This window comes from Dasypus novemcinctus, chromosome 6 (genome assembly GCF_030445035.2).
Source record: "Dasypus novemcinctus isolate mDasNov1 chromosome 6, mDasNov1.1.hap2, whole genome shotgun sequence".
NCBI classification, from domain to species: domain Eukaryota; kingdom Metazoa; phylum Chordata; class Mammalia; order Cingulata; family Dasypodidae; genus Dasypus; species Dasypus novemcinctus.
The window spans coordinates 51,274,433-51,294,199 of NC_080678.1; the positions used below are offsets into that span (position 1 = coordinate 51,274,433).

The following is a 19,767-nucleotide window of genomic DNA, read 5'->3' on the forward strand; positions in this document are numbered from 1 at the left end:
AACCCCCAGAACTTGTACACGTCACCTTATTTGGAAAAAGGGTCATGAGAAGAACTCATCCTGGATTAGCTGCATAGGCTCTAAATCCAATGGCAGGTGTCCTTATAAGTGTGAGGCAAAGGAAGATGAGACAGACAAAAGAGGGCACATAGAGACATAGGGGCAGCAGCCATCTGAACACAGAGGCAGACTCCTAGAGTAACTCTGGTCTTCCACCCAAGTGAGAGAAGTGTGGAAGGGTCTACATGTTTTATACAGACTTTTAATAAGTCCTCTTTTCAGAGGTACCTGGCACTACCAATTCCTGAGACTTTTTGGCGTTGAGTGGTACAAATCAAGTTGCTATGGCTTTTTCCATTGCCAGCTTAGGGTTCAGCTTTCTTGGGTGTGCTAAACCGATTGCTTTCTAGTCCCAAAATTCTATGAAGCTATCTTCTCTCTCTTTCTCTTTGTACTTGAGGGTTCCTGCTTTCTAAATACACCTTTTTATTGTAATTTTAGTGGAATTAGTGGAATTTTGGGATGCATTAGTGGTAATGCATGCATTGAACTGTATCTTTAATTAGAAGTCTCCTTTAGTGTTTAGGCGGTACCAGGGTTTGAACCAGGGACCTTGTACATGGGAAGCAGGTGCTTAACCACTGAGCTACACCTGCTTTCCCATTACTGTATTTTTTTTAAAAGATTTTTTTATTTCTCTCCCCTTCCCCCCCCACCCCAGTTGTCTGTTCTCTGTGTCCATTTGCTGCATGTTCTTCTTTTGTCTGCTTCTGTTGTTGTCAGCGGCATGGGAATCTTGTGTCTCTTTTTTTTGTTGTTGCGTCATCTTGCTACGTCAGCTCTCCATGTGTGCGGCACCATTCCTGGGCAGGCCGAACTTTCTTTCGTGCTGGGCAGCTCTCTTACAGGGAGCACTCCTTGTGTGTGGGGCTCCCCTACACAAGGGCAACCCTGCATGGCACAGCACTCCTTGTGTGCGTCAGCACTGCGCGTGGGCCAACTCCACATGGGTCAAGGAGGCCTGGGGTTTGAACTGTGGACCTCCCATGTGGTAGACGGACGCCCTATCCACTGGGCCAAGTCTGCTTCCCCCATTAAGTGTATTTTTAAAGTTTCAATTTTATGACTATAAATGATAATTTTCAGATGAGTTGTTCAACACACATATTTTTCCAGGAACAAAATAACACTTTAGTGCTTAAAGAGGTTAGATTTTAATGAACTATTTGAAGGAAATTCTCCCAAAATATAAGTGCCCCTTAAACCAAACACCAAATATAACTTTTCTTCCTGATTCAGCATTATCACTATAATAAGTAAACAACACTGAAATCCAATGAAACCATTAAGGTTTTAGATATATAAATATATGTTCCTGTACTTAAGAACTCCAATTGGCAATAATTTTAGAGGTCTCTGCTTTGTGTTTTTTATTTGCCTCTAATTGTTTTCTTTACCAAGAGTGCAATACATATTAACTGCATGACTTTGAATAAGTAAGCTCTATGGGTATCAGTTTTCTCATCTGGAAAATGAAGGTCCTTCAAGATACAGAATTCTATTTCTTTTCTGGTTGTCATTGTTTTGGCCTCTAGATACCATTTCTTTTTCCTTTCTAATTTCCTGCTTTTACTCTTCTATTTTAAGTCCTACAAAAAAAATCATAAAGTCAGTTCTATTAGATTATTTTTAAAAAATGAGCTATCCTAATTAAAGGCCCAAGCTCTTTTCTACATGTGCATAAGCTTTTTGGCATCAAGGAGACCTATATACATTATTCCCTGGGTCCTAATAATGCAAACAGATGTGAAATTTATGTATATCCTAATAGATACAATAAAAACAAGACACTGTTTAATATAAACATATATGATATCCATGCATAGAAAAATAAATGAGAATAACATCTTCCCTAGGATCTTTGCTGATTCCAAGCATTCTGAAAAGAAACTAGTCTTGAAAGTGTCAGAAAAATAAACAAACTGAGTGACTGCTTTTCTTTATTCAGTTAAAATTATACTATGTATAAAACAGCAATGTATATACAGAGGGATTTTGTGCATCATAATATATACAATTATCTTTCAAAAGTCAGCATGTAAGTTACAATGATTATGAATATAAAATTTATGTTAAAACATCCATAACTGACTCATTTGGCTGTTTTTGTTCGAAGTCGTCGTTTGAGAATCTGGTGATCACTTTCCTTTACTCTCTGTTCCATCAAAATCTGAAAGAGTAATTTTGGAATTTTTAAGAAATACAACTGAACATAAAAATGAAACTAGTTTATAATGAAAAGATATGTTCATGTGTGTAATTGAAATAAGAGGTACACTGTGATATTTTGTCCTCTTGGACTTTAGGAATATTGGATATCTAAAAAAATAGATTTTATGAAAAATTCTTTCAATAGTACCTAATTCTGGAATTAGAATAATCTACACTCTGTACTGAGAGTATAATAGCTTACAAAAATTCATGAAATATTTGAAGGTAAGTACTTCAAATAATTAAAAAAAAAAGATCTTCGATAGCAACGAGTTTATAATTTAGAAGGTAGAAAGAAAAACTGAGAAGTAATATTCAGCCAAGGGAAGAAATTATATGCTAATGAGACACAGTGAAAAGTGACCAACAAAGCAATACACACAACAGCACATCCTAATTGACCCTAATTCTTTACCACCTGCCTTAAGTGTATCTTATATCTGATAACTACTGTTGTAAAAAGTGTCTCCTGATTTTTCTTGTGCACTTTCTGTTGAAGGTCTTTCCTATAATTACTTTGCTATCTTCACTTTCATCCATGTTGCAGATATCAGCTTGACAGAAAATTAGAACTTGCTCTGTAATAGCACAAGTTGTTCTGAATGAAGAGAATGAATCAGAGTCAGGGTAACAATGACATTTTTTCTTAATAGGTTTAGAGGAAAGGTGGGAGGAAAAGATTAAATCTCAATTCTATATTTTTACTAGGATACTTGGGCACAGATTCTTGCAACTTTTATAATAAAGTTAAGAAAAAAACGGGGGAAGCGGACTTGGCCCAGTGGTTAGGGCATCCATCTACTACATGGGAGGTCCGCAGTTCAAACCCGGGGCCTCCCTGGCCCATGTGGAGCTGGCCCATGCGCAGTGCTGATGCGTGCAAGGAGTGCCCTGCCATGCAGGGATGTCCCCGCATAGGGGAGCCCCACGCGCAAGGAGTGTGCCCCGTAAGTAGAAATGCCCAGCACGAAAGAAAGTTCAGCCTGCCAGGAATGTGCCGCACACACGGAGAGCTGACGCAGCAAGATGACGCAACAAAAAGAAACACAGATTCCCGTGCTGCTGACAACAACAGAAGCAGACAAAGAAGAACACGCAGCAAATAGACACAGAGAACAGACAACTGGGGCGGGAGGGTGGAGGGAGGAAGAGAAATAAATCTTAAAAAACAAAACAAAACAGTTGTTACAGGCAAATAAATTACTAAATAGTGTTAATTCTATTGATGGAATAAAAATTCCTCTGATGAGTTTTCAAATATAAATGGATAAAATATGCGAAATTAATCTTGAATTAGTGTAAATTTAACACATTTGAAACTAAAAATATAAGGTTTAAAGCATTTGCTTGGAGAGATTTGACCTAAAGACTAGAAATCCAAACCACTGTGAATTATGAACACTTAATTTAAAAGAACATGATCAGTTTTATATTTATCAAAACTGAAAGATGACTTACCACTTGACCAGAAATATCAATAGGAGATGAAATTTCATTTGTGTATAATTTCCGTTTGGCTCGTTTTGATTGAGATGTATTTTCTTTACTTGCTTCTACATTTGAGGGCTTTGTATAACTCATTGTTTCAATTAGCTTCTTTGCTATGGAAAAAAAGAGTTTATTGTTAATTTCTGAAATTAAAAAAAAATTTCTATCTGCAAAAGTTTGAAATCTTTGATAAAAAAAGAACATATACGAATTAATATGAAAGACACTGTAATATATAAATGGACAATGACATGAGTAGAGAATTCACAAAGAAAAAAATTAAATGCCTAAAACACATGAAATAAGAAACTCAAAAAAGCAAACAGATAAAATATCTTTTGATTAATGTCCAATGTAGGAGAAATTTTAGGTAAATTATAGTAATGAGACTCTCATCCCATTTTTGGTTTGAGGTCTTCCTGATCATGAATAGTTTTTCTCTCTTAATAAACCCATTTAATACTTTTGAAAAAAATCATAGTGCAACCACTAAAACTCAGGAGGCTTTAATAACTTGGGAGAGGGTACATATATATATATATAAAGTGGACTATGCAACATTAAAAATAATACGGTGGTAGATCTAGTTGAGTGCTGATAGGCAAAGATGTTCACAATGATTATTAAGTAAAAGTAGTTTGTTATGAATGCTTTATTTATAGTTAACACACATACAGTGAAGGATATAATCCAAACCATTAAAAAGTCAATTGTAAAAAAAAAAAAAAAAGTCACCTGTCTTTGGGAAGTGGAATAAGGGACTTTTAAAACTTTCTTTGTGCATTTAATTTTTTTTACAAATGGACAAATATTGCTTTTAAAAGAAAAAAAATCCATTTGGGAAAATCCTAGCTAGAACACCTTTCTCTCTTTCTCTCTCTCTTTCTCTCTCATCTATCTCAATGATATTTTTTAAAAACAGAAAATCTATGAAGGAAATATGCTAATTTTAGTCTACTATGTGCCAATCACTATATTAAGCGTAGAGGATGTGAACAAGGCATTTTGATTTTGGGACGCTTACATTCTAGTGGGAAAGACATTAAGAAAAAAAAATTACAGTTTAAGTAATTTAAAGTGTTAAGAAGTGTTAAGTGTTAAGAAGGAAAAAAATAGAATGTAATAATAAAGATTAACTAGGACTGGAGATGTGGGTTAGTGATTAGGTATGAAGGAAGATGTCTCTGATAAAGTAGCATCTGTGGTGAGAGCTGAAGGATGAGAATGGAGCAGCCATGTGAAAAACCAGGGTGTGTTCCAGGTAAAAGAAAGCACAAACACAATGATCTTAAGGCAAGAAAAACCTGGCATATTTTAGAAACTGTCAACCAGCTAGAAGGATTGAAGCTGGTTAGTTATCAAACCATAGAATAACAAGAAATAAGGTTGGAGAATGAGATATCAGGGGATTTGGAATGTTATTAAAAGATGTGAAACAGAGGAATGATATAATTCAATTTGCATTTTGAAAGATCACTCTGGTTACAATGTACTGAATGGATATAGTGGATGGGCAAGATTGGAAAGCTGGGAGACACTGATACTGAGTGTTTTATTAATTGTGGTTATCAGGCAGTAGAATTTTAAGAACTAATTTGCATTCCTTTCTTTTATCCTATATTTCCAAGTGATCCACAATAGATATGTATTATAGTACAATCCCAAAATTCTTAAAATTAAAAAAGAGGTATCTAATGTTCCTAAGTAAGTTAAAAAAAAAAAAGTCCACACAAGTACATAGGTAGGGGAAGTTGCTAAAGAACCTGAGTCAGTGAAGTAAGGTAGCTGTTATGTTATGGGTACCTCCCTCTTAAAACGTTTTATTTTAATATATAAGTGGCAGTCAATATAATTCAAATAAAATGCATAAGAATCATATTTAACATTCTACCTCTCCAAATTTAGACACATAACAATTTGCTGTTTGTCCTTTCAGATATTTTCTATGCTTCTACAAATTGTACAAGGAAAAAAAGTACACATTTTAAAAAATATACAGATGGGTCTGGGTAAGTCTGTGAAGTTTCCCAAAGTGCACTGAGGTATGCCACGGCAAACTCATAGGAATACTTTGGGTTATTTTAAATTTTCAAGGAAATCATGATCTGTGATAGCTCAAGGTAGTTTAGAATTTCAAAGTGACATGGAATTATATTCCTTTTGATGATGACATATTTTTGCAACCTGACTTTTTCAAGGTGAATTTTAAATGATTTCTTTTGGCCTAGGCACTTAATGGATGGGACTGTTAGGTGTTTCTTTTGGCATAATGAAAAAAAAAATCACTGAGACTTTCAGGGTACAGTGAATCAAGAAAGTCTGGGAACCCCTATGGTAAGTTTTCATAGGAAATATTTTTACACAACCTATTTAACTCAATTCAATTGTCCCCTGCTTACAGTCCCTCTTCCTTCCCTTCTCTCCACCTCTAGTCTCCAATTCATCCTGTCGTTCCATTCAGGAAATCTCACAAAAACATACTCTTCCACTCCCTTTACCCCACAAAAGTCCTTTTACATTCTACATGCCAGATGCATGTACCTGGAGTTGTCTGAACTTTCTCTATACTTTCTTGGGTACTTTGTGTTAAAACCATTCACTGTTAGATGTGCATGTACACACATCGATACACGTGCAGAGTATAGTATGTTCTATTATATATATCATTACATTAAGAAGTAAAAAAACCACTAAGTATACTATTTTTGCAACTAAGCTCATTTAGTTGCTTCAGATTTCATTAATGTTTTTGATATATTACATATGAATAGGTAATGAGTTACATATGCATAATAAAAAACACTAGGACATATATACCCTAATTATACCCTCGAGAGCTATTATGTTAGTGTTAGTATTATGGCATAATTATTTGGGGCAGGCAGGAGGAAGCCTAGAATGCGCGTCCTCTCCATCTGTTAAAATCTTGTCAACCTTTCAATACCCAGGTTAAATCTTATCTCCTCCATAAAATCCTTCTCAGAGACACTTAATCAGAACTAATCAGAATACCTCTCCTTATGTGCTCCCCCACCAATGGCTAAAAATGTCTTTTTTTTTTTAAACTTATATTTATTATTGGGTTTTTTTTTTTTTTTTAAAGATAAATAGATTACACAAAATTTGTGTGCTCTTTGTACTTTGCTTGTGCCTTTAATTACTACATTAAGCAGTCTGCCCTGGTGCAATTACTTACATATAGATCTTTCTCCTCCACTACATAATTAACACCTGGGCATATCATCCTTTCATTTGTTTTCTTCCATAGTAATTAGCTTTGGACAATACCTTTCTCCTATAATACTCACTGAATTGAACTGTTGCAGAGTTTATCAATCAGACATTTACAAATAACCTACACATAATATAAAAGTTCATTTAATTCTCTCCAAACCCTTTTGACTGAAGAATTGTTGGAGAATGATGTAAGAAGTCTCCAAATTTCTGCAGGGTTCCTTCTTTTCTCTAGTGTCCAAGTTGACACTAATGGTGGACGCTTGACTCCGTAAAGAATAGGTTTTCTTAGATGAAGGATGTGTAGAAACCTAATAAACAAACAGTTTTTTTGTTACTGTCAATGAGGAATTGTTTGGAGGAAATAACATAACTGGGCTTAGAAGCCCTTAACCACAGAATTAAAGAGACCAGAGATAGGTAATGAAAACTGAGGTAGGAAATTTGGGATTAAGTATATGAGCAGAGGGATGAAAGGGCCAGAGATCCTGGATGAAGGGGAATGTGTGTGACAGTGTTAAGTGAGAAGGTGACACATCAAAAAGTGCTGATCATCAGCCAATGCCAAAGGTTTTGCTATATTCCAATCTGAATTCTATATAAAAGAAAAGGAATATAAATGGGGTAAATTGGACAAAATTGGATTTCTGCACAATTACTAATGAGAATTTGAAGTGTTTATTTCTGTCTTTCCCTTTATAAATATAAATTATGAATATGGTCAGTTTGGAACCAATAAAGACATACCTTTTGTTCCTTTTTGACAGAAGAATTTCTATGTTCTGAACCATGGAAACTTCAAATTAGTTCTGGGTGCTGCATTTTTCTTATTTTCACTCTTCACCAAGTCCTAAAAATAGTACATTTTCAACACTGGTTAATCTCTTGACATTATTTCTTTCTCCAGATTTATACAAAAATTCTAAGAAAGGCTGTTTATCACTTAAGGTAGTAGTTCTGAGTGGGGCCTAATTTGACCACTATATATGGGCAATGTATGGAGGTATTTTTGGTTATCATTACTGGGGAGTAGGAGAGTACTACTGGCAAGTAATAGAGGCCCTATGATGCATAGGATGGCCTTCCACAACAAAGAATTATCTGGCCTAAACTACCAACAATGCGGAGGTTGAGAAACCCTAACTAAAGGTATAAATTTTTCACACACACCACAAATAATGAAATTATATGAGCTAAATGGAAAACAGTGGAAAGGATGACAACTTTTATTTGAACCCCATCTTGAAAATACAACACAGTAATTTACCTACCCTTCCCCAACTCCAAAATCATAGAACATCTATATCTAAAACATCTAGATCTAAAACTGTGAATTGAAATTTGACAATATAAAAATCAAAACAACAATAAAGCAAACAAAACTTCAGCATAAGCACAGGTAAAATGTGACAAATGAGAAATACAATCTTTTTTCCTAGAAATAGACACTGCATCTTTTCTTCTTTTCCCCACAGCACCTTGCATAGGGACTATGCTTTTGGTAAGTATGTTCACTGGCTTGAACTGGTGCAAATCCCAGTTGCACCAAAGATTATAATCCTAAGAGAAACAAAAGGTAAGAAAAGAAGCAGAGAAAAGATCATGACAGAGACTCAGAATCCAGGTTACAAAGCAGAAGTCATTAGGGTCATAGCAGACTCCAGGAAAGGGGAAAAGAAAGATAGTAACAGTGGGAAGCAAAATAGAGGCTAGGCCAGCAGACTTGGAATATTTAGTAAAGAGCTCACTAGAATCTTCACTGTATTAGAATACAACACAGTATAAGTCATTTTCTTAACGTGCCCACAGTTTATGTAACAGTGAAGTTTTAGCAAAATTAGTTGAATTTTAAGGTTCTCTATATGATTTATGTACAAATCTGTAGATCTTTTCTGAAATATACATGGAACATATATACCAACAATAACATAAAAATATTTGTATTTCAACCCTCTTGGGTACTATACCTAATTGCTTTTTTTCTCTGAAAAAAAAATGGATTAAGGAAAAGTCAACTTAACATAAGATGTTGAATTAAAATACTTTGCATTTTAAATGTATTAAGTGTAAATTAAATACAGAATAAAAGGTAACTAAGGTGGGGAGCAGATGTAGCTCAGTGGTTGAGCACCTGCAGCTCAGTGGTTGAGCACCTGCTTCCCATGTACAAGGTCCTGAGTTTGATCCTCTGGGATCTCCTAAAAAAAAACAAACCAATAACAAAAACAAAACAAAACAAAACTAAGGCTCTATGAAATGAACTATAAAGATGTTCTATGTGTAGCAGGAAAACTATACTAAATATTACTCAACATATTTATTATCTGACAGAGAGCCTCAGGAATATGGTTAATACTATTTCTGCTCTTCTGCCAGCTCTTTAAAGGAGTAAAAAAAAGTTGGAAAAGAGTTATGTTGTTGAAGAGATTATTAATTTTAAATTTAAAATAAGTTACTTAAAAAATAACTATAATCATTTGTTAGTACTCCCACATGAAGAGCAAAAGCCAGGCATTTTACACACATTATTCTAATCATTATTTTAAAAAGGAGGAAAATGAGGATCAAAAAGTATGTGACTTGCCAAATCTGCCTAGCTAGGATGTGGTAGAATGCTGGGAGCCCTACAATCAGGAAGGTGCAGTAAGAAGGGGTAAACGGTTTTTAGCTTACCACTATAAAGACCCAAATTTAATACTAGCTGATGGAAAAGAATTTCTCTTCCAAAACCTATGTCCACAAAAGATTATATGCAGTCAAATTGGCCATTTCAGTTTCTCTAATTTCTATATCAACTGTTTTCCTCTTCCAATAGAGGCAAAATGATTAGGTTCTGAGTGGGACTGGTATATTGAAACAGCTCTCCAATACAATCTTCCTTCATATGACCTAGCATAGTTTCACTGGAAACGAGGAATGAACTACATATTTTAATATCCATAAGATTTTTGTTTGATGATGACTAAACTGCAGTGATATTGTAAGAGTATAAAATATAATGATTTTGGTTTCTAACAGCAGTGTTTACAAAGAAGAGGGCCATATAGCAGAGCTTAACAATGTACTATAACTGAGTTTAATATAAGATTTGCTTGTTAAATTTGCTCATCAGTTAAATATTCACCTCCACCGTTTTCATTACTCTTCCTTTTCCGGGCTTTGGAAATCTTAACTGTCACTGGTGAAGTACAACCCAGGGTGCTTCACTGCTATTTTGTTTGGCCGTAAGGGTGTAAATTGAATTTCTAGCTCAGGTTTAGGAAACCGAGTTGTTGGATCATTTTCTGTCGACACTTCACAAGAGTCAAGGGCTATAGATCCATCCTATCAAATTAGAAAAGAAAAAGTCTAATTAGAAAAATTAGAAATAAAGTTAGAAATTTTAAAAAATCTTATTTGTAGAACATTAATTTATAAGTCAGAAAGCAGTAACCCCTTAAATGCCTAATGAAGACAATGAATTGGGAAAGATAAAGTATGCTGGGTCAAATTCACCACAGCAAGGACAGTTTATGCACAGTATGTTAAAATTGGAAAGAAACTTAGAGATCAGTATTTCCCAAACTTGTGTGATTGTAAGAATTACCTGGAGAAATTTATTTAACAGATCTGGACCCTACCACAAAACCTTGTTTAAGAGATCCTGGACTCTACCACAAACCTAAGTCAGAAATTTCCAGGGAAAAAATTTGGGATTTTTAACAAACATTCCAGTTATGGCAGATTAAGGTCAGCTGCTTTGCTCTTCTTCACACTGAGAGGTGGAATGCAATTTCCTTCTCCTTGACTCTGTGCTGGCCTTGATGACTTCCATGACCAAGAGGACGTGGTAGAAAATAACAGCATGGTTCTGAGGCTAAATCATAAGAAGCCTTATAACCAACCTGTTCTCTTAGGAAAGCACGCTCTCAGAACACTCCCCTGCAAAATGTTCCATTTCAGAATCCAGGCCACCATGCTGAGAAAAGCCCAAGCCATATAGCATATAGGAAGACTACATAATAGTTTCAAATGAGCTTCCAAAATTAACTGTCACCTATGGGAATGAATCATGTTGGACTTTCAGCTCAGTTGAGCATACTGATTTCATGACAGCAAAAGAAATACATAAAATAGCATAATAATACTATTCTCAAAAGCTGTGGTATATACAATAACTGCTAGACTTAATAGCATATAAATTTATGGGGTGAAAATGTTCCATTATATGTGAATTCCCATGCAACAAGAATTAAACTTTATTTATGGATCTATTTCAAAATTTTCCACATACTATATGATCTGTATTATTTTCTGGGGCCAATGCTAATTACTGAAGCTCCTCCAAGAGCTATTAAGGAAAGACCAAGAGGAAAGGGAATGGATTGTGTCATTTACCTAGATTAAAATGTCCTTTGTGTGGTAAACTTCTATTAACCTTCAAGACCCAGCATAATATTGTTTTCTGTAATTCACTGCTACAACCATGCAGGCAAAAATTCATTGTAAGCTCATCAATGTTCCTTTTAGCATGCTCTTTATACTTTTTTCATAATGCTTAGCCATAAGTTAAGGCCACACAAGTTAGGCATTTATATATCCATCTTACTAGATTCCTTAACCCTTTGAAGATAGAAATCTAAATAAGACATGATGGGCTAAGTTCAGTACTTAGCAGGTTCACAACACTGAATGCTCACAATAAATGTGTTTCAAAGATAAATTTTAAAAGTAATTTTATCTTTAAAATCTTAGTGACAAAGAATTCTTTTCTATTTTATATCCATACAGAAAATCTCTTTTATCCGAAGTCCATTCATAGTACCCTAAGCCCACCGGAAATTAAGGAAACTCATTGTGAGTTATTGAGATTTGGAGCAAAGATAGTATATATTTTTGAAACTTTACACATTTACTATTTAATTGAATGCTTATAAAGCATTTATGAGAGGAAACAGTCACCCCTATTTTATCTTTTGTGGGATTTCCAGTTTCTGACCATGAAACATGTTTTAAAAGATATGTTGTTTTTGAAAAGAGATTACCAACCATTTAGGGACCTGATCTCCCAAAATAATTTCACTCCTTCTCAAAAGCCTCTTAAGTTTTCCTTCACATAGAAGAGTGTACATGTAGCTAATTGATGCAGCGAAGTGCCTACAATTGATTACATTATGCCTGGAAGGGTTATTTAGTAATCAGCAGTCATCAAAGTGGATTGTGCCAGCAAAGTAATATATTGCTTTACAAAATACTCCACCTCTACTTCATTCGTAGAAATTTCAAATTTGATAATTGAGTTTCAGTTTCAACTCTATCAGGATCCGTTGAACTAATATGTTTGGGCTTAATATCCAAGGTTTGTTTTCCCTAGAGTAAGGAAATATTAATGCAGCATGCCATTGTAACTTGCAAATATACTAAAATACTTCATAAAAAGAATATAAATCAAGATTTGGATGGACTAAACAGTGGAAATAATGAAGAGTCCTTCAACAATAGCCTAACCTTCCCATCTCCTCTCTCATCCTTCAGAGACTCAGGAAAGGCTGGGCATCTTTCAGTCTCTTCTAAGTCTAAGGAGGAATTGAAAAATTACTTTTAATTTCCAAAGTGCTTACATACATTCTCTCATTTTACTTTCCTTGTAACTCTTTAAATTAGGTTTGGCAAGAATCATTATTCTTACTATCCAGTTGAAGTATATAGAGACCTTGAAAAGTTAAATGATATGGTCAAGGTTTGTACTGATCTGCAATTTGAAGGCCAGTCACTGTTTTGATAACACAATTTTGAAAAACTAGAAGCTTCTGGGAATGCAATAAGTATTAGAGAAAGGACATTTTGATAACAGCTCCTTCCTTGCTGCCCACTCTTTATCTCATTTTCTCAGTCACAGGTATGTTTTCTTCCTATATCATAAGAGATCTATAAAGGAATTTCAGGTGGCATTTTTATACTTGATAAATTCCAATATGGATCTTCTTATCACAACCATCGAAATCCAAAGTCAAATACATCTCTTAAATGACCTACCCCATATTGCCAGATAAGAAAGGCTCTATTAAACTCACAATGGAAAAGCAAATTGACTGCTATTGAGGTAGGAACTATGTTTATTATTGTAGAAATGCTCTCCATTAAATTTTACAACTCTATTAGAGAAACATTATCATATTTTAGATGAAGTTTAGACATGTTAAGTAACTTTGCTCAAAAGTCCCAAATCAGAGTCAGCAGTAGATACCTAGTTTTTCTGTCTTTCTAGTCTGTGCTATTTATACCATACAATTTTGGAGCATCCTTTCCCTTAGAATCATGAAAAGTCTTTTCACATGACACACACATTTTTTTCCTATTGTTCAAACGGTTTTATAGATTGGCAGATTTTAAGAGCAGCTGATCATTTATTCTGGAAAAACCTAGCTTCAGATGTACCCTGATACAGTTTAATGGGGGAGGTAGGTAGTTGTCTATAAAATGGAATCCTTCCTTCATCTAGGCTCCTTACTCTCAATATAACATTTCTAGAGTAACTGCTTAAAGACTTGCAATGTCTCACTACTATTATGCTCCCTTTCAAAGTAATTCATATCTTTTTATATAATAAACTTAAGGAGAGGCCCAAGCACTTAAATATCAGTAAGAATATAAGTTGGATCAATTTCTACATTTTTAAAAGTAGATTAGGGACTAAACCATAAATCATTTATTTTCTAGTAACTATATCCAGGAAATATAACCAAAAGATTGAAGGAAGTGCTCTTTTTCTCAGTCATTGACAACTCTAAAAACTCAAAATTCATGGGAAATAGTCAAATAATTTTTAAACTCTCATTTTTCTTGTCTACTGAAACTTTTTTAAACATTTGAGTTATTCAATTAAAGGATTTTGAAACATTCCTACAGGCAATAAAAAAAGGCATAGAAAAAGGAAGATTCTACTGACTGTTTTATAAGTCTCTGATGTGACCTTTTTTAATTGTTCAATTTCATTATCTTTCTGTGTATTACTGGTGATCAGTGCTGTCAGCTGTATTTCTAAAGCTGCAACCAGCTTATCTCGTTCTTCTCGCCACTTCTGAAGGTCAGTATCTTTCTCTGCCAGTTGTGCTGTAAGTCTTTCCTAACCAGGAAATAGGGAAAATGTTAAAATCTTTTTGAAACATTATGAATCTAAGACTTCAGAAATTTTTATTATAAATAACACCATGAATACGACTCTGAACAAGATACATAAATTATAAAAATGACATAAAATATTTACTCATAAAAACAAAATATGTTTATAGCTATATAAAAAATGTCTACATTCTGCATTTATACCTATTCTACCTCATTCCAAATATCAGTTTTTTAGTCACTTCTCTTAATAAACAATTATAGCTTTTAAACTAATTCCTGCATTTCCCCAATATATAGGAATTAGAGGGTAAAACTAGAGTTTAAAAAATGACAGACCTAAGCAACAACGACAAAATGAAAATTTAAAAAATACCATTTAAAATGGGAAAAAAAAAAAAGAAATATTTTGTGGTAGACTTAAGAAAATATGTGCAAGATCTTTTCACTAAAAACTACAAAGCATTGCTGAAAGAATACCTAAATAAATAGAAAGATACTGTGTTTAAGGATCAGAAATTCAATACCATTAAGATGTCAGTTCTCCCCAAATTGATATACAGATGCTAGGCAATTTCAATCGAACTCCTAGGGGTGTGTGTGTATGTGGGGGAATGAACAGCTGACTCTAAAAATTACATGGAAATGTAAATGATCTATAATAGCCAAAAGTGCTAAAAAAGTAGAAGCAATCATACTACCTCCTTTTTTTTTTCCTTAAAGATTTTATTTTTATTTATTTTCCCACACTCTCTTGTTGTTTGTACTTGCTGTGTTCATCTTCCTTGTTTCTTTTTTTTTTTAGAAGGCACCCTTAGCTCAACCTGGGCTCTCTGATGTGGGAGGGAGGTGCCTAATTGCTTTAGCTACCTCTGCTCTCTGCTTTGTGGTGTCTCTTATTCTGTTTTTCCTCCCCACATTTCTGTTATGTCATCTTACTGTGTCGGCTTGCCGTACCTGCCCATCAGCTTGCTGTCTTTTTTAGGAGGCACTGGGAACCTCTACTCCCTGCTTTGTTTTGTCTCTCATTATATTTTTTCCTTCTTGTGTCTCTTGTTGTGTCAGCTTGCTGCAGCTGCCCATCACACCAGCTCACTATCTTCTGTAGGAGGCACTGGGAACTGAACCAGCGACTCCCATGTGGTAGGCAGGAGTCCAGTCACCTGAGCCATATCTGCTTCCCTTTACTACCTCCTTTTTAGCCTACTACAATAATCAAGACAGTGTCACAATGGTGTAAGGAAAGACATAGAGACCAATAGAACAGAAAAGAGGGTTCACAAATATACAGTCAATTTAATTTGACAAAGGTGCCAAAGAAGTTCAACAGGGGAAAGGACAGTTTTTTCAACAAAAGGTAGTGGACCAATTGAATAGCCAAAGTGAAAAAGAAATGAACATGTACCCTAATCTCACACAAAATTTAAAAAAACTCAAAATTGATCATATACCTAAATATAGTTAAAACCCATAAAGGCTTCCCAAAAAAAACTTAAGAGAAAATCTCCATGACCTTAGATTAGATTAAGATTTCTTAGATATGACATGGAAAAGCACAAACCATAAAATAAAATAAAAAAATTGGGCTTTACCAATATTAAAAACTTCTGCTCTTGAAAGTTATTATTAGGAAATGAAAAGACAAGCCACAGACTAGGAGAAAATATTTGAAAAACTCACATCTGATAAAGGACTTTTACTGAGGATATGTGAAGCTATTGTGTAACTCAAAAATGAATAGACAAACAAACCAATTCTTTTACAAACTAGACACAAGATGTGAATAGACATCTTATTAAAGAAGATATAATAATGGACATTAAGCTAGACATCATTAGTTAACAAGGAAATATAATAAAAACCACAATAAGATGCCACTCCTTAACTACTAAAATGGCTAAAATGAAAATCATGGATAATGCCAAGTATTGGCAAGTATATTGAAGCAACTGAAAAGTTCATATATTGATAATAGAAAGGCAAAATGGAATGGCCATTTTGAAACTTTGCTAGCAGTTTCTCATACATTTAAAAATAATCCTCCTAGTATTTTCCTAAAAGAAATGAAAGCATGTCCACACAAAGACTCATATACAAATATTGATAGCAGATATATTCATAATGGTCAAATAGGCAAAAAGTGGAAATCACTGAAATACCCAATAACAAATTGTGGTATATCTATAAAATGGAATATTACAAAGGAATATAAAAGGACAAACCATGTAATAAATGGATCTCAAATGATTATATTAGATGAAATAAGCCAGACACAAAAAGCTACCTATTTTATGACTTCCATTATATGTAATTCTAGAAAAGGCAAATCAAAGGGACAGAAAACTAATCAGTGGCTGCCAGAAAAGTTGAGTGAAGGGGGTTGACTTCAAATGGGTATAGGGAACTTTTTGAGAAATGAAAATGTTCTATATTTTAAGTGATGCTTATACACAGTATACATATCTCAAAACTCTTCCAAACTGTATAATTTAAAACAGTGAATTTTATTGTCTGTGAAGTATGAAAATAAATTTGACTTAAAAGAAAAAATGACATGTCCAAATTCACTCTCCCAGAGACAAGTATAAAGTTTTCATTACCTTCTGTAATTTTAAATGACCCCTAATAAAACTTTGCTTGGTCAATACAAATTATAATTGCAAACTTTAAATTCCATATTTTAAAATCAAACATTGGTATACTTGAGATATGTAAGGAATAAAGCATACATGTAGCCGTTAGGAAAATGTCTTCTGTATGGCCTAAAATGTCTATCTTACCACGTCACTTAATTTTTAAAAGATGGTAGACCAAACTGGAGGGAGTATTTATTCAGCAAAGCAATGGACACTAAACATAACAAGCCTTAAATGTCACATAAGCAGATTATGAAATTAGTTTTTGGAAAGATCAATCCATTTTTATTGCTGCCTATTTCTAAGAGAGGAGACACTGGTACCAGGTCTATCAGCTGAGAGGCTTTTCCAGTGGTTTACTTTTGAGATAATAAAGGTATCAAATAGAGGCAGATGCTATCAATGGAAATAAACATATGTGAGTCATGATGAAAGACTTGAGCAACCTTGGTGACTAACTGTATAAGCGACCAAAGTGAAGACAAGAATTAAGAGTAAGAGCTACTAAGTAATAAGCCAGGATGACTATTAAAACAGAATGGTCAACAACCCAATTTTAACTGCAAGAAAATGGCAGCCTAGAAAGACACAGGATGCTTTTCTCTCCCAGAAAAATAGCTAGAGGACAGGCATAACTGCCTGGGAAAAATCTAGGGTTTACAACACCAGGGGAAGGCTATCGACACTGCCCAGAAGAGAGAGAGAGGGACAATGGAAAAGAATGCGACTGCAAAACTGAATTAAAAGCTGAGGCTGCTACTGCCAGGCACCCTCCTCTATACTCAAGACATTTTAGAATACTAAGGCCTCTGGGCCAGGGGCTACAAAGGGGGCCCCAGGGATCCACCTCACCAGGAAAGGGGAGAGAGAGGGATACAATCTAAGGCTGACTCAGTTTTTGACCCACAAATTTGGTCTGCTGTGTCCCAGGTGCCCTTTCAGGCCTGGTGGGATCACGCCAGTGTTTGCCCTGGAGCCAGCACCAGACTAAAGAGAGCCAACCCTTTCAATCTCCCTCTCTACTGACCGAACAGCAAACCAGTCCCAAAGGAAGCAGAAGGAAAGAAATAATAAAGATTAGAGCAGAAATAAGTGAAATTGAGAAAAATCAACAAAACCAAAAGCTGGTTCTTTGAGAAGATCAATAAAATTGCAAACCCCTACTTAGACTAACAAAAAACAAAGGAGACGCAAATAAATAAAATCAGAAACGAAAGGGGGGAATTTACGACTGACCCCACAGAAATAAAAAGGATCATAAGAGGATGTTATGAGAAACTATATGCCAACAAACTAGACAAACTAGGTGAAATGGACAAATTCCTAGAAATGCACCAACAACCTACACGGACACTACAAGAAATATAAGAACAAATCAATCACATTTAAAGAGATTGAATCCATCATCAAAAATCTCCCAACAAAGAAAATCCAGGACCAGATGGTTTCACAGGTGAATTCTAATAAGCATTTTGAAAAGAAGTGACACCAATCCTGTTAAAACTCTTCCAAAAAATTGAAGAGGAGGGAAAATTACCCATCACATTTTATAAAGCTGACATCACCCTAATACCAAAACAAGATACACTACAAGAAAAAAAAAATTACAGACCAATCTCTCTAATGAACATAGATGCAAAAGTTCTCAAAAAAATACTTGCAAATAGAATCCAACAGCATATCAAAAGACTTATACATCACAATCAAGTGGGATTTATTCCTGGTATGCAAAGCTGGTTCAACATAAGAAAATCAATCAACGTACTAGACCACATTAACAAATTGAAGGGGAAAAAACCCACAGGATCATCTCAATCAATGCAAAAAAGACATTCAACAAAATCCAGCATCCTTCTTGGTAAAAACACTTCAAAAGATGGAAATAGAAGAAAAATTCTTCAATATGGCAAAAGGCATATATGAAAAACCCACAGCCAACACTGTACTCAATGGGGAAAGTGTGAAAGCTTTCCCTCTAAGATCAGGAACAAGACAAGGGTGCCCACTGTCATCAATGTTATTCAACATTGTACTAGAAGTTCTAGCTAGAGCAATTAGACAAGAAAAAATACTAAAGGCATCCAAATAGGAAAAGAGGAGGTAAAACTCACTATTTGCAGATAACATGATTCTATATTTAGAAAATTCTGAAATGTCTATGACAAAGCTACTTGAGCTAATAAATGAGTTCAGCAAAGTGGCAGGATACAAGATCAACACACAAAAACTAAATTCACTTGGAAGGGAAAGTACACCTGAATAGCCAAAAGCATTCTAAAAAAGAAGAGTGACTCGGGAGGAATTTCACTGCCTGACCCTGAAGCATATTACAAAGCTACAGTGGTCAAAACAGCATGGTACTGGCAAAAAGACACATTGATCAGTGGAATAGAATTGAGATTTCAGAAATAAACCCTCATGTCTAAGGCCAACTGGTTTTTGACAAACCTACCAAGTCCATGTTAATGGGACAAAACAGTCTTTTAAACAAATGGTGCTGGGAAAACTAGATATCTATCACCAAAAGAAAGAAAGGATACTCCTACTCCCTCTACAAGAATCAACTCAAAATGGATCAAAGACCTAAATATAAAGGCCAGGACCATAAAAATACTAGAAGAAAATGTAGGAAAAATATTAAAGACCTTGTGGTAGGTGGTGATTTCTTGGACCTTACACCCAAAGTATGCACTTTGGACACCGTCAAAAGGGTGAAAAGGTAGCTGACTCAATGTGAGAAAATACTGAAAATCACATGTCCAATAAGGGTTTAATATCCATGGTATATAGAGAGATATTACAATGGAAGCAGGTGAAATACATTAGATACAATATAATTGTTACCAACCACTTCATTTTGTTGCTTTAAACAACGCTCCCTGTCTTCAGCATATTTTTTCATCTCTTTGTTTCGTAGACTCTCAGCTTCTTTTGCTTGAGTAATAAGCATCATTTTCTCTTCTAACCATTTCTTTCTATCAGCTTTATATTTTTGTTCAGATTCCTATATGTATAAATGGTACAAGTTACTATCACA

At 34.7% G+C, this 19,767-nt stretch overlaps 1 protein-coding gene across 1 annotated transcript in view; it reads right to left on the minus strand.

Annotated features, from left to right (window-relative positions):
• Window positions 1-1,901: 1,901 nt before the first annotated feature.
• The window catches only part of KIF20B (kinesin family member 20B), an 87,765-nt gene continuing 69,899 nt past the window's right edge, over window positions 1,902-19,767 (minus strand). Inside the window, 13 exon segments of the mRNA XM_058299496.2 lie at window positions 1,902-2,230; window positions 3,730-3,874; window positions 7,157-7,226; window positions 7,229-7,304; window positions 7,741-7,779; window positions 7,781-7,843; window positions 8,742-8,752; window positions 10,118-10,187; window positions 10,189-10,317; window positions 12,233-12,270; window positions 12,273-12,342; window positions 13,922-14,098; window positions 19,579-19,734. Coding sequence (XP_058155479.1) covers window positions 2,153-2,230; window positions 3,730-3,874; window positions 7,157-7,226; window positions 7,229-7,304; window positions 7,741-7,779; window positions 7,781-7,843; window positions 8,742-8,752; window positions 10,118-10,187; window positions 10,189-10,317; window positions 12,233-12,270; window positions 12,273-12,342; window positions 13,922-14,098; window positions 19,579-19,734 — 1,122 coding nt within the window. The 3' untranslated portion in view covers window positions 1,902-2,152.